Source organism: Peromyscus eremicus, chromosome 2, assembly GCF_949786415.1.
Source record: "Peromyscus eremicus chromosome 2, PerEre_H2_v1, whole genome shotgun sequence".
Lineage (NCBI taxonomy): Eukaryota > Metazoa > Chordata > Mammalia > Rodentia > Cricetidae > Peromyscus > Peromyscus eremicus.
In genome coordinates, this window is record NC_081417.1 from 74,573,932 (window position 1) to 74,587,939 (window position 14,008).

At 42.9% G+C, this 14,008-nt stretch overlaps 1 protein-coding gene across 1 annotated transcript in view; it reads left to right on the plus strand.

Moving 5' to 3' along the window:
- Window positions 1-1,727: 1,727 nt before the first annotated feature.
- The window catches only part of Rad23b (RAD23 homolog B, nucleotide excision repair protein), a 49,999-nt gene continuing 37,718 nt past the window's right edge, over window positions 1,728-14,008 (plus strand). Inside the window, exon 1 of the mRNA XM_059254368.1 lies at window positions 1,728-1,798. Within this exon, the coding sequence (XP_059110351.1) occupies window positions 1,733-1,798 (66 nt within the window). The 5' untranslated portion in view covers window positions 1,728-1,732. The remainder of the gene's footprint in view (window positions 1,799-14,008) is intronic.

The window sequence follows — 14,008 nt, forward strand, 5'->3', positions numbered from 1 at the left end:
TATTTATCACAGTGCAGGGACATTTGTCAGTAGAGAGGGAGCTTGGCCAGGGCAAGTTCCATGAAATAATTTTATCCTAGAATCAATGAAATCCAAATAGTGATATTGAGGATACCGGCTCAGAGAGGTAGTTTCTAATTGTTCTCACTGTGGTCTGATTATAACTTCTTTTTATTCATTCTCACTTTTTAAGTCTAATAGGGGTCACTGCACTAGTAAGAAGCAGCATACAGACAAACATTTGTGGTGTCACTTAGTATTCTGGTGACTGGGTGCATAATACTCGACACCTCTGCATTCCAGTCTTCTTATCTCAGTGTAAATGGACATACTGCTAAAGCTAAGCACTTAATTTTATGTTCCTTGACACTAAGATTTAAATGCATCATCCCACTCTCTCCAACCATCCATGTGCTGAGTGACATCTTACTTTTACTGCTAGGGAACCAGAAGCACGTCCACCCATTCCTCTAATGTTTACCTTGTACCTACACAATGCCAGGCGCCTTTTGTAGGCTCTGGGGTATACTGTGGACAGGACAAAATCCATGCCATTGTGCAGCTTCAGCCTGGGCGTTAGGGTAAGGGAAGAGATGACACGCATGCTAAATACACGCATTGTAGAGTAATCAGAAGGTGATAAACGTTACAGAGAAAAGTAGAGCTGGATAATGGGATCCGGAGAAGCTGCTAGTTTAAGTGGGGGTAGGCAGGATAGACTTCACCAAGAAGGCGACCTCTGAGCAAAGATTAGAAAGGCCCAAGTGTAAAGGAAAGCGCTTGGGGTGAGACAGAGGTCGACTGCTTAATATCCACCAACAACCCCCAACAGGGACAGCAAAACGAAGCACTGAAAGGCGTGACACAAATAGGCCTCCTTCTTAAATCCGCCTTTCCGCCTTTTTTTTTTTATAGATCGGAGATCCCAAGGCTAGTGAGAGAACGCAAGGTTCGCGAGCAAGCAATCCAGCGCTGGAGCCAGTGTCGCAGGATCAAAGAAGCAACCGCATTACACAGGTTCGGCCGGCGGCGTGCGCCCCACCAGGGCCGGCCCCAGACAATCCTTCCACTGAGGCTCCGCCCGCTCCACCGCCCTCTAGGTTCCATGCTCCCTGCTCCGCATGCACTCAGGCCGGTCTCCACGTAGCCGTTCCCCGGCTACGGATTGCGCAATTCGGGCCGCTAGGCGGAGCCTGGACATAGGCGGGGCGACGGAAGGCGGGCGGACGGGACGAGGCTGCCCCTAGCGCCGCTGCGCGCAATGTGCGCCTGCGCACGCCCGCAGCGCGCCGCGGACATTCCAGCACCGCCCATCGCCCCGCCTCCCATTCCCGGGCGGAGTTCCTGTTCACGCCTGCGCACTGCGTCGCCGCACCCCCGCGCCTGCTCAGATCGCCCGGGTCTGGCCCCATCCTCCGGGTTTTTTTCTGGTGGGGGAGGGGGCACGTCTCGGCGAGTCACGGTGATGGCGGCCACCATCCTGTGGTGAGGTAGCGGATTCTCTGCGGCTCTCGGGGAGTCCCTCGCGCCTCCTGCGGGCCCGGTGGCTGGCGCGTGAGGAAGCACTGCGGGCCGAGCTTGCGGGGAAGGCGGCAAGGACCGGCGGCGCGGCCAGGGGACGAGGGGCCCGGGGCGAGGGAGACTCGGCGGGGCGAATGTGACAAGCCCCCACCCCCACCGCCTTCCTCCTGAGAGCGCGAGGATCGCGGCCACCCCGGGGCGCCCAGGCACCATGCAGGTCACTCTGAAGACCCTTCAGCAGCAGACCTTCAAGATCGACATCGACCCGGAGGAGACGGTACGCGCCGCAGGGCGAGGGCAGCCAGCGCGGGGCCCCGGGGTCGGGGTGGCGCGGGAGGGCCCCAGGGGGGCGTGAGGTCACCGCGGGCTTTGTGGGCCGGGAACCGGGAAGGCCTGGAGGCAGATGGCGTGGAGCAGCACCGGTCCGCGCGGGCACTGGAGGCCGCGGCCCGGAGCGCGTGGTCGTGGGGCCGGAGGGGGAGGGGGAGGGGAGGCCGGGAGGCCGGGAGGCCCCGGGCGCTGGAGCCTGGCCTGAAGTGCACACACAGGTGGGGGAGGGAGACCCGGGCGTCGCCACCACCCTCCGGTGACCTGGTTGGGTGCGGGAGGTCTAGGGGTCGGTTACCCAAGAGGATGGGCCTTAAATGTGCCTGGTTTTGTCTGCAGCCGGGAGAGATGGTGGGGAAAAATGAATTCTTTGCCTCTTAGAAGGAACCCTTTTATTTATGATTTGTCTTGGATAGTTTTTACGTGCTTTACCCCCCCCCCCAGCCCCCCAGCCACCGAACCCGCACCCGTAGGTAGATTACGCTTTGAGGTCTGGTTGGTGGTGAAGAATTTTTGCATTAGGAACCTTCAGATCCGGATTTAAACGAGTTCTCTCCGTCGTCTTGGGAACCTGCACGCTCCTCGGACTCCCAGAACCAGTAGTATTTGAAGGGAGGAAAAAAAAAAAAACAACCAACAACCAACTTTGTGTTCTGCAGTTAAAGCAGATTACATTTAATGAGTTCACGTGATAAATTCCAATGCTGTCGTCTTCAGTTCTGCCTATAAAATGATGTACTATATTGAAGTTAATACAACTTTATGTTAGAAATCTAAAAAAAAAAATGCCATGCGTGTAAGTTTCCTCACGTGCTGTGGAATTGTAGTAAGCCAGCAAATTACTGCATATTTGTGTTTTTTTTTTTTTTTAAATGACTGATTCTAGTTTGGTTGAAGATCTACGGACGTGATGTTAATTAAATAGACCCGAGTTCTATTTGTGGGGACGTGGTGTTAATTAAATAGGCCCGAGTTCTATTTGTGGCTCTGTAACTCGTTTACTACGACGTGGACAAATTACCCTGTTTCATTTTCTGAAACAGAAATAGTACCAGCAGCGATGTAGGATTAAATGGCATTTAGTTGGTTCATAAATGAGGCCTACTATGTAATCAATATAGATGTTTTTGTGAAGACACGGTGTTATGTTTTACCTATCTTATCTAATATTCTAAAGTCTTCTACATCTTTAATACGAAGCTGAGAATTCCTACCTTTTTGCAATTGTGGCACAAAATGATTTTACATGCAGTTATTTAATTTGCAGACATATGCAATAATTCTTGAAGTTACAGAAAATACCAATTACGTATGAGAACTCTGCAGTCTTCTCAGAAGCAGTAGTTATAACCTAGTGGACTGTGGCCCAGTATAATAAAATTCTTACCGAATTTTCCTCTACTATTGAAAGAGTACTGAATAATAAATTGAAAGATGAAAGTGCCTGGCTGAAGATGTAAGCGTCTGTGAGTCCCCAAGGTCCATCACCAGCACCTTGAAAAAAGTTACAAAACAGCTATCTGTTTAATGATGTTAAGTAAAATATGTAAAATGCCTGCTTGGCTTTGGTTCATTGGGGGTGATAAATGATATAAGTCAACTTTTCGAGTTTATAATATTAATTTATCCCAGAATCACTAAAACAGAGAAATAGGTATTACTTTATTTCTTTAATACGTAAATTTGTTGGGAGTTTGTAGTACCTTCACACTACTGAAATAAATACACTGGTGTGTGTGTGTGTGTGTGTGTGTGTGTGTGTGTGTGTGTGTGTATGCTGTATAAAATTTGTGCCACACTTTAGCCTCTCTACATGTCTGCTATTATCTTTAAGCCAATGCAGTATTAAATTCCTAACTGCACTAAATGTTTACAAGTTTATTTCCAGGGGCTGTAATATTTTACACTTTAGAAATAAAAATGTTTGGTAAGTTGTTAGTGACTTCTTTAACTTAGAACAAATATATAATTTGTTGCTATTAATGTAATGTAAAAATCAGTATTGCAAAAATGTTTTATAAGGCATGTTTTGATTCCAGATTGCATGCTTCCCCGTTTCTTTGTGCTGGGGATCCAGTCCATGGACTTCGGGGCTTTATGCACACTAGACAAGCTTTGTACCAGTATTTGCACCATAGCCTCTTTATTTACATCTATAGTGAGTTTTGATTAGCACACACACATTTTTTATTTTGTTTATTTGTTTAGTCCTCATGTATTTGAACAGTGTTTCATTATGTAGTCCTGCCTGGCCTGGACCCCACAGAAAACTACCTGCCTCCACCTCCCCTGTGCTGGGATTAAAGCTGTGTGCCACTGCCCAGCAAGGTTTAGAGATTAGTTGATATTTTTTGTTTTGTTTTTCTGAGCCATCTCCGTGTAGCCCTTTCTGACCTGAACTCTCTCTATAGACCAGGCTGTCCCCGAACTCAGAGATTTGCCTAGCTCTGCCTCTCTCAGCTCTAGGTTTAAAGGCTTGCATCACCACACTCAACTCAATTTTTTTTTGATACAATGTTTTAAAAGATTATTTAGTGAAGATTATTTTAACAATGGATGATGAGAAGTACTTTGTTTCTAATTTGTTACAAAAATGTAACCAGGGATTTTAGAAGAAGCTCAGTTTGGGGATTTATAAGTGGATGGGCAGGTTCATGCCACCAAGCCGGATGACCTAAATTCAATCCCCTGGACCTGCATGGTAGGAGAGAACTGGGTTCTGAAGGTTGTCTTCTGTTGGGCAGTGTGGCACTTGGGCACCCATCCCCATGAATGAATGAATATGTTTTAAACTAGGATCTTAGAAATGCTTGCAATTTACACGTGTTGTCCTTGGAAACTTATGTTTTATGGTTACAGGTTTGTCCTTAACTAGTTTTTACTTAGAAGGGTCTGAGGAAATTAAGTAACTTAAGGCACCTTATTTAGAAACTCTTGGGAGTGCTGGGCATGATGACCCCATGCCTTTAATCCTAGCACTTGGGGAGGCAGATGCAGGTGGATATCTGAGTTCAAGGCCAGCTTGTAGGTGGATTTTTCTGTCTCTCCTGTCAGCTCCCAAATCACAACACGGAGACTTACTAAAGCTCAGCTGATAGCTTAGTTTTGTTCCTAACTAGCTCTAGCAACTTAACCCATAATTTTATTGATCTACATTCTACCACATGACTTTTACCTCTATCCTGTTTTGTCTGACTGATTTTTCTGCTCTATCTGGATCCTCCACCCCCCCCATCCCCCCCCTCCAAAAATCCTACCTAGCTATTGGCTGTTCAGCTTTTTATTAAACCAATCCTAGTGATACATGCACAATGTACAAAAAGATTATTTCACAACACTAGCCTGATCTACAGAGTTCTAGAACAGCCAGAGCTACACAGAGAAGCCCTGTCTCGAAAGACCCCCCCCTCTTAAAAAAAAAAAAAAGAGAAACTCTTGGGACCTTGACATGAACATGCGCAAAATGAGAAAGAATTGAGAGCTAAGGGCACTCATGGAGTGATTGATTCATTGCTGAACTAGTCAGTGCTGAGTGAACTCTGCTGGTGGTGCTTAGCTCAGGGACACTGAAGCCATGGTTTGGGTTTTCTGGGAGTTTTTTCACCTAGTTGAGGATCAGTGGCTAAAGGGCAAGGGCCATGTTTTGTTTGTTCTTGCTTTTTGAAAGCTGAAAGTCCCTCTGATTTTTCAAAATGACAAGATCAAAAAACAATTTGAGATTTTATTTCTGTGTGTGGGTGTTTTGCGATACGTCTTTGTGCCACCTGTGTGTAGTGCCTGTGGAGGCCAGAAGATGGCATCAGATTCCCCTGGACTGGAATTAGGGACTGTTTAGTTACCATATGGGTGTTGGAATTTGAACCTGGGTAACCCCTGAGCTACCTCTTAATCCCACAAGACTTTTGTTTTTTGTTTTTTTTTTGTTTTTTGTTTTTTTTTTAATTTAGATGACTTTTGTTTTTTTTTGAGCACTTACTACTTTGTGCATTTACTTGGCTGTTACCATATACTGTTTTCACCATTACCCTTTTTTTTAAAAAGATTTATTTATTTATTAAGTATGCAACATTCTGCCTGCATGTATGCCTGCAGGGCAGGAGGGGGCACCAGATCTCATAGATGGCTGTGAGCCACCACGTGGTTGCTGGGAATTGAACTCAGGACCTCTGGAAGAACAACCAGTGTTCTTAACCTCTGAGCCATCTCTCCAGCCCCATTACCCTTTTTTTTAATGATAGTAACACATTCTTCTTTATGGAATAGGCGAGCATTAAGAAGCAAATTTAGAAGTGTTGGGTGTAGGAGGAGAGGTTTTTAAGAAAAGATTTGCTTCATTTTTTTATAGTGTTGCAAGTAGATGATTACTGAAAAAAATGATGAAGGAATTTTAAGCCCCTTGTATCACATGCTAGTGCAATTTTGAAATGTCTAATAGACCACCACTTCTGTAAACTTATTGTTGTTGTTGTTGCTTTGTTGGTTTTGGTTTTTGAGTGTCTGTAGTCACTGTATAGACCAGGATGGCTTGACTCTGGTGATTCTCTTGGGATCACAGGTGCCATTGCTGGATGGTATAAAACAGTGGTTCTCAACCCATAGGTAATGCATGACTCCTTGGTCATTGAATGACCCTTTCTCAGGGGGACACATATCATATCCTGCATATTATATTTTTTACGTAATGATCCATAACAGTAGCAAAATTACAGTTTATGAAGTAGCCACGAAAATAATTTTATGGTTGTAGGTCATCACAACATGAGCTATATTAAAGGGTTGCAGCATTTAGGAAGGGTGAGTGTTAATATTCTGATCCTGCCTTTTGGTGACACCCTATGTCCTATCGTAAAAGACCATTCTTAAGGGAAAACTGCCCCTCTTCTCTCTTCTGCCTTCCACTTTCCTCCCACGAGGTGCACACCTCTCAGAACCCCTTGCCACCCTCTCTCTATCTCCCTCTTTTTCTCCCCCCCCCCTTCCCCTCACTAAATAAAACTCTTCACTGAGTGGTATCTGTATGACATCTGTCTCTTACCCACCACTGGACACCTTGGCTCTACCTGCAAGGACTCCACGCCAGCATGTGTAAATCATAATAGTGGGAACCATTGGTTTAAAAATCCTTGACGTTTCTGGATAAGATTTGAGGAGAAGATAGACATTTTTAAGAAGCATGTGCTTTGGAAAGTAGCTCACAGTGATGGGTAGAATCCTGGGCTGCTGACCGGCTGCTAGAGGACCAACATGTCAGGGCTGCCAGAAACTGGTTTTGTGGATAACAGTCTTCCTTTTCTGTTTGACAAAATTGAGATTTACCATAATCCTTTTTTGTTTGTTTGTTTGTTTTTGTTGTTGTTGTTGTTTTTCAAGACAGGGCTTCTCTGTGTAGTTTTGGTGCCTGTCCTGGATCTCCTCTGTAGACCAGGCTGGCCTTGAACTCACAGAGATCTGTCTGGCTCTGCCTCCCAAGTGCTGGGATTAAAGGCGTGCACCACCAACGCATGGCCCATAATCCTTTTTTGAGCTGGCATACTTTCTTGAATGTCTGCAAACCACAATGAAAAGTGAAAAATTTAAAAGGTGTCAATTCCCTCCTTTGTGGTCAATCTTTTTCTTGTAGTTTCTAAAAACTTATGTTTAAACCTTTTATATGAAAAAAAAATCCTTAACGTTTCTGCAGTTTGGTGACAGTGAACATTTAGCAGGAGAGAACAAAGCCTCTGCCTCCCCAGTGCTGGGATTAAAGGTGTGTGCTACCACCACCTGGCTTGAGAATAAGAAGGTTTTTTTTTTTTTTCCCCTCCGGTTTTTCGAGGCAGGGTTTCTCTGTGTAGTTTTGCGCCTTTCCTGGAACTCACTTGGTAGCCCAGGCTGGCCTCGAACTCACAGAGATCCGCCTGGCTCTGCCTCTTGAGTGCTGGGATTAAAGGCGTGCGCCACCACCGCCCGGCGAGAATAAGAAGTTTTTAATCCAAAGTTCCTGAGCTGTTTTAGAAGTTTTGCTGCTGATTAAAACTGTTAAGAACAGGAAGATTTTGAGAATAAATTTTGAGGGCTGGAGAGATGGCTCAGGAGTTAAGAATACTGGCTGTTCTTCCAGTGGACCAGGGTTCAATTCCCAGCACCCACATGGCAGCTCATAACTATAACTCCAAGATCTGACATTCTGAAACATATGTACTTGCAGGCAAAATACCAGTGTACATAAAATAAGAATAAATAAGTTATTTAAAAAAATATTTAAAACAGAATAAATTTTGAGATAGTGAAATATTAAAAAAAAAAAAACATGATTTTGGGTGTGTGTGTGCCAGGGTATGTGTATAGGTCTGAAGACAACTTTCAGGAATCAACATTTTTTCCACTGCATGGGTTCTGAAGATCTAACTTGATTATCAGATCTCTCAGTAAGCACCATTGGCTGCTGAGCCCTCTTGCCAGCCCCTAATGCAGTGTCACTGAATGTTGACAGAGTATGTATTATACACATTAATCCTGCAGTCTGCTTATCCTTGATGCTAGTTATGTATTTTGAGAAAGGGCATAGACAGGACTTAAATCTGTGATGTTCTTCAAATATCAAAACTTTAATATGAATACATTATAAGTATAATATTAAAACTATACATTTGTATGTTTTTTGCTTTTCATTTTGTTTTTTATGTATCGTATACATATTGTGGTTAGTTTTTTAAATTTTCATTGTGTGTGTAGTATGTGCATGAGGAAGTGCACGTTTCACTATGCGTGTATGTATGTGTAGGTCAGAGGACAACTTTGGAGAGTTGGTTCTCCTTTTGTGGATTCTATTCTAGGGATAAAACTCAAGGTCACTAGGCTTGTGTGCATGTGCTTTTACCTGCTGAGCCATTTTGCCAACCTTAATGTTTTTGATAAAATAATTATAAAGATAATTTATATCTCTAAGTAGGTAGTTTGCTATACAGCAGTTACCTCCCTTTGTTGTTATCTCTTAGGATTTTGGAGATTGTTATAAAATAACTGCTTTAGTTTTATTCTGTACACTTTTTGCTAGCTATTACTTTTTAGTGATTTGTTTCTGTTTTGGTTTATTTTTTTCAATATAGTCAGTGCTAGATACAGTGCTTCCTAGGTTATTAAATATGAATAGTAAATATGTTAAACTATCATATTACAAGGTGAATTTAAGGGTTCTTGGTATATAGATAGGGCAGATACAGTAAGACTGGAAAATCTGGTTTAGTTTTTCTCAAGACTTTTGCTTTTTCTGTGCTCACAGTAGGCTTTTTATTTTCCTTAGGCATTCAATAAAGATTTTCATTGAAATGGATGCATACTACTTATAAACTATAAAGTTGCTAACATTCTGCGTGCGTGTGCATGTATGTGTATGATAACCGCTCTGCAGAAACTGAAATAGAGTGAGATGATGTGATGATGGTCCTTGACTAGGTGGCTACTTTAAAGGCCTTTCTGGAGAAGGTAACAGCTGAGTAACAAGCTGAGATCTGAACATAAGCACATTGTAGGATAAGGAGCTTTTTCTGTGGAGAACCTTAGAGTACAGACCTTAAGATTTTAAGAATGAATTTTGGGAATCTAAAAGACCAGTGTTTCTGAGGTAAAGTCGAGGAGCTGAGAGTTAGACAAGGGCTCAGAATGTGTAGGCTGTTGTAGGATAGGGTTTTTCAAAGATAGATGAGAAGCCTTTTGAAAAATTGTGGGATTTCCTCTTGTTTTTTGAGACCATGTCTAACTCCATAGGCTAGTCTGGCCTCAAACCTATGGCAATCCTGTTCTACCTGAATGCTGGGATTATGGTCATGAGCCACCTGTCTAGCTCATTTATGATGAGAAATAAAAGGTTGTCTGATCTCGTGTGGGGAATGGGTAGTAGGATGGAAGGGAAAGAAAGCAAGGAGGGGGGTCAGTTAGGGACTTGTGCAATAATTTTAAGCAATTGAACCTTTGACCAGGATTGGAGATGGAATTGAGAGATATTTTGCAAGGTAGAATTGTGAGAATTTTTTGGATGGGTTGACATTGTTAATTTGGTAGTATAAATTGTGTGAATACTTCCTTTCTTTCCAGAAATGTGGAAGACTGGAAAACAAAAAACAAACAAACAAAAAAAAACAGAATTGGGGGGTGGAGTAGGAACATTGAGGTACAAATGTTATTTGTTGAGTCTGGATTACTGAGAATTTAAGATGAGAGCTTACATGGAGATATGAAAAGAAAGACTAAAAGGCCAAGGTACAAACAAGACCATCTTTCATAGATAATCAAACTAACATTATTTGCCCCGGCCAGCGGGGTCTCAACGGGGCGACCCACCTGCAGGAGAGAATGAAAGGGACGGGAGACACGAAGGAAGACAGCAAGACAGAGTTCTGATCAAGCTGCAAATTTTATTCTCCTCAGCAAGGCTTATATAGCATGGGAGGGGGAGGGGGCAGGAAGGAGGGAAGGTGTGCAGGACGTGCAGCTGAGGGGAGATGTGTAGGTCGTGAGGCTGCAGGATGTTGTGCTAGGTGATAAGGTCACTGGTCAGGGCCAGTTGTTCTGCTGCTATGCTACCTGACCTACCTGACCAAGGAATGTTCTTTATCTTTGGGGGCATCTGGTTTAGGGCCTGTGGCTTGTTCTCTGGCCTAGCTAGTACTTTTCCATGGTTCATGTTTGGTCCCTGACAGTCATTTACTTTTCTTTTTTCCTCCCCATTTTTATTTATTTATTTATTTTTCTATTATCAGCTTGATACAGTATAAATTCTTATCCCAATAGTGAAATGATTGAGGCTTGCCCAGTAATTGAGTAAAACCAAAACTTATTATAAGCCACAGTCATCCTAGGGTCCCCCCCTGCTATATAACCTCCCTGGTTCCATGGGTTGCAGTCTGACTGTTCTTTGCTTTATATCTAGAATCCACTTATGAGTGAGTACATACCATGTTTGTTCTTCTGGGTTTGGATTACTTCACTCAGGATGATATTTTCTAGTTCCATCCATTTGCCTGCAAATTTCATGCTGTCGTTTTTCTCTGCTGAGTAGTACTCCATTGTGTATATGTACCACATTTTCTTAATCCATTCTTCAGTTGACGGGTATCTAGGTTGTTTCCAGGTTCTGGCTATTACAAATAGTGCTGCTATGAACATAGTTGAGCATGTATCTTTGTGGTATGATTGAGCATTCCTTGGGTATATGCCCAAGAGTGGTATGGCTGGGTTTGAGGAAGACTTATTCCCAATTTTCTGAGAAACTGCCATACTGATTTCCACAGTGGTTGTACAAGTTTGCATTCCCACCAACAGAGGAGGAGTCATTTACTTTTCATGACATATATTAATCACATTTTTTCAGCAATATGGTGTTGCTTTGAAAACAGTGCCTACCTCCATGTTATAATGTTGAGAAGTACTAGTTCAACTTCATATTTTTAAAACCACAAATGAGGGAAAAGGATAATAGAAAAGACAATGAACACTATCAGCCCATTGTTACTGCTCTATTCCGCACATGACATCCACTTCAATACAGCTTCTGGCTCCATTTCTACTAGGATACTGCTTGCAGGGTCAACAATGATCTTTATTCTGTCTCGGCTTCAGTCCCATTATTATTATTTTTTTTTTTTGGTTTTTCGAGACAGGGTTTCTCTGTGTAGCTTTGCGCCTTTCCTGGAGCTCACTTGGTAGCCCAGGCTGGCCTCGAACTCACAGAGATCCGCCTGGCTCTGCCTCCCGAGTGCTGGGATTAATTTTTTTTTTTTTAAAGATTTATTTATTTATTATGTGTACAGTATTCTGCCTGCATGTGTCTCTGCAGGCCAGAAGAGGGCACCAGACCTCATTACATGTGGTTATGAGGCACCATGTGGTTGCTGGGAATTGAACTCAGGACCTCTGGAAGAGCAGTCGGTGCTCTTAACCACTGAGCCATCTCTGCAGCCCTCAGTCCCATTATTAACAGTTAGTTCTTAACATTACTGGTAACTGCTGCTTCCCCTAACCCCAGTGTATTAACTACTTTCTGTTGCAGTGACAGGACACTCATAACCAAGAGCAGCTTGTGGAAAAAAGTGTATTTTGCCTTATGGTTCTAGAGGGAGAGTTCAGAATGGCCAGGAAGTCATGGCAGCAGAAAGCCAGAGCAGGAAACTGAAAGAAATACCATACTTCGTCCACTTGCAGGAAGCAGAGAGAGAGTGAACTGGAAATGGAGTGAGGCTATAATTATAAACTCTTAAAGCAACCCCCAGAGGTGTACTTCCTCTACAAAGCTCCACTTCCTGAAGGTTCCATAACCTCCACAAACACTGCCACCAACTAGGGACCAAATGTTCAAATACCTGACTGAGCCTATGGGGCATTTCTCATTCAAAACACCACACCCAGAATGTTTTAGCTTTTCACTCTATTTTCCTTTCCTGATTCCAACGCTGATGAGATTTTTAAAGCATTTGATAGTAATTTCTTTTCACTGTCTCTCAGTCCTTTATCTTGTCACTTCTATGATTGCTTATCAAGAGTAACGTCAGTGATTATACTCACATGCTTTGAAGACTCAGCATAGCATGACTGAAGCCAGATTGCCTAGTGGGAGTACTGCCCAAATAGCTGATTGGTGACCTTGGGCAGGTTCCCCAGCTGTGTCCTCATGTGTAAAATGAGGACAACAGTATGGGAAGTGTTACATGATAGTCTTTTGAAGATTCTGTGGATTTGAAGTAATATGTATGTAGAATTTGATGTCAACAAGTGCTTGGCAGTATGGTCCCCCTCCTACACCATTGTTCGCAGTTGGGCTTTATGGAAGCTGTAAAATTCACCTTGATGTTCCACTTGTACTTGTGGAGTCAGGCAATACTTGGTTGCATGGACTTGTCTCAGACTCTTGAACATACACAGCAGTTGCTTACCTGACAATCATTCTAATCCATTCCCTCTTTCACTGCTGTAGGAAGATTTAACTTTCTCTTCCTTATTTTCAGCTGAAAAATCCTAGTTTTTTTCTTACTGAGGATTTTGACAGTACATCTATAAGGCTCTACTATACCAACCTACTTATTTTTTTTTTTAATTGTAGATGCCTGACTATTATGGATGTCCACTTAAGGCTAGTCTCTGCATTTTTTTCACTGTATCCTATCTCCTCTCTTCTGAAAAGGACACCTATATTAATCACCTTGAGTGGCTGTGACCAAATATATCCAAGAGAGCAACATAAGGGAGAGGTGATATATTTCCTTCATAGTTTCAGAGGATTCACCCCATGGTTGCTTGGCCTTACATACTTTGGTAGAACATCATGGCGGCTGGAGCTTGTGGAGGAGGAAGCTGTTCACCACATGGAATCAGGAAACAGAGAATAGAAATTACAGGTTAGACTTTAAAAGGAATTCCCCCAGTGACTTACTTCCTCCCTGAAAGTTTCCAAATATCCCAAGATAGCGCTACTAGTAGCAGACTGTTTTTAATCACAACCTTCTTGGAGCTTTTCATACTTGACCCCAGTGTCTTTGCTTCTTTCTGTTTCCAGTTTTAGAGTAGTATGTAGATGTTTGTCTCCATCTTTTTTTTTAATAAGTATTTCTTTCTTTCTTTTTTTTTTTTTTTTTTTTTTTTTTTTGAGACAAGGTTTCTCTGTGTAGCTTTGGAGCCTGTCCTGCTGTCCTGGAACTCACTCTGTAGCCCAGGCTGGCCTCGAACTCACAAGAGATCTGCCTGCCTCTGCCTCCCGAGTGCTGGGATTAAAGGCGTGGGCCCACTGCTGCCTGGCTGTCTCCATCTTAATACAACTCTTTTTCCCCTTCTCATCCCCGTTGAGCTATGGCTCTGTTTCACTGGTTTCCATGTCTCACTTTCTTCATAGTGCCCTAGACATTGTGCTTAGAGAAGTACGTCTCTTACTCTACTCTCCCACTTGCCCACTTGTCTTTGTCTTTGACGACAACTTTTGAAAATCTCTCTACTTTAGAAAGGGAATATCATAAATTACCTGCTTGCTTTTAAAGTTGGTGTGAAAATCAGGTAATCTGCCTAAAAATATATTGTGGAAGAAGTTGTGCTATGTTTTTGAAATAAAAATCCACTTTCAACAGTTTTATTTTGATCAGTCTTTTCATTATTCTTTCTGTAAAAATGATATTCTTTCAGCTTTACATTGTCAGTG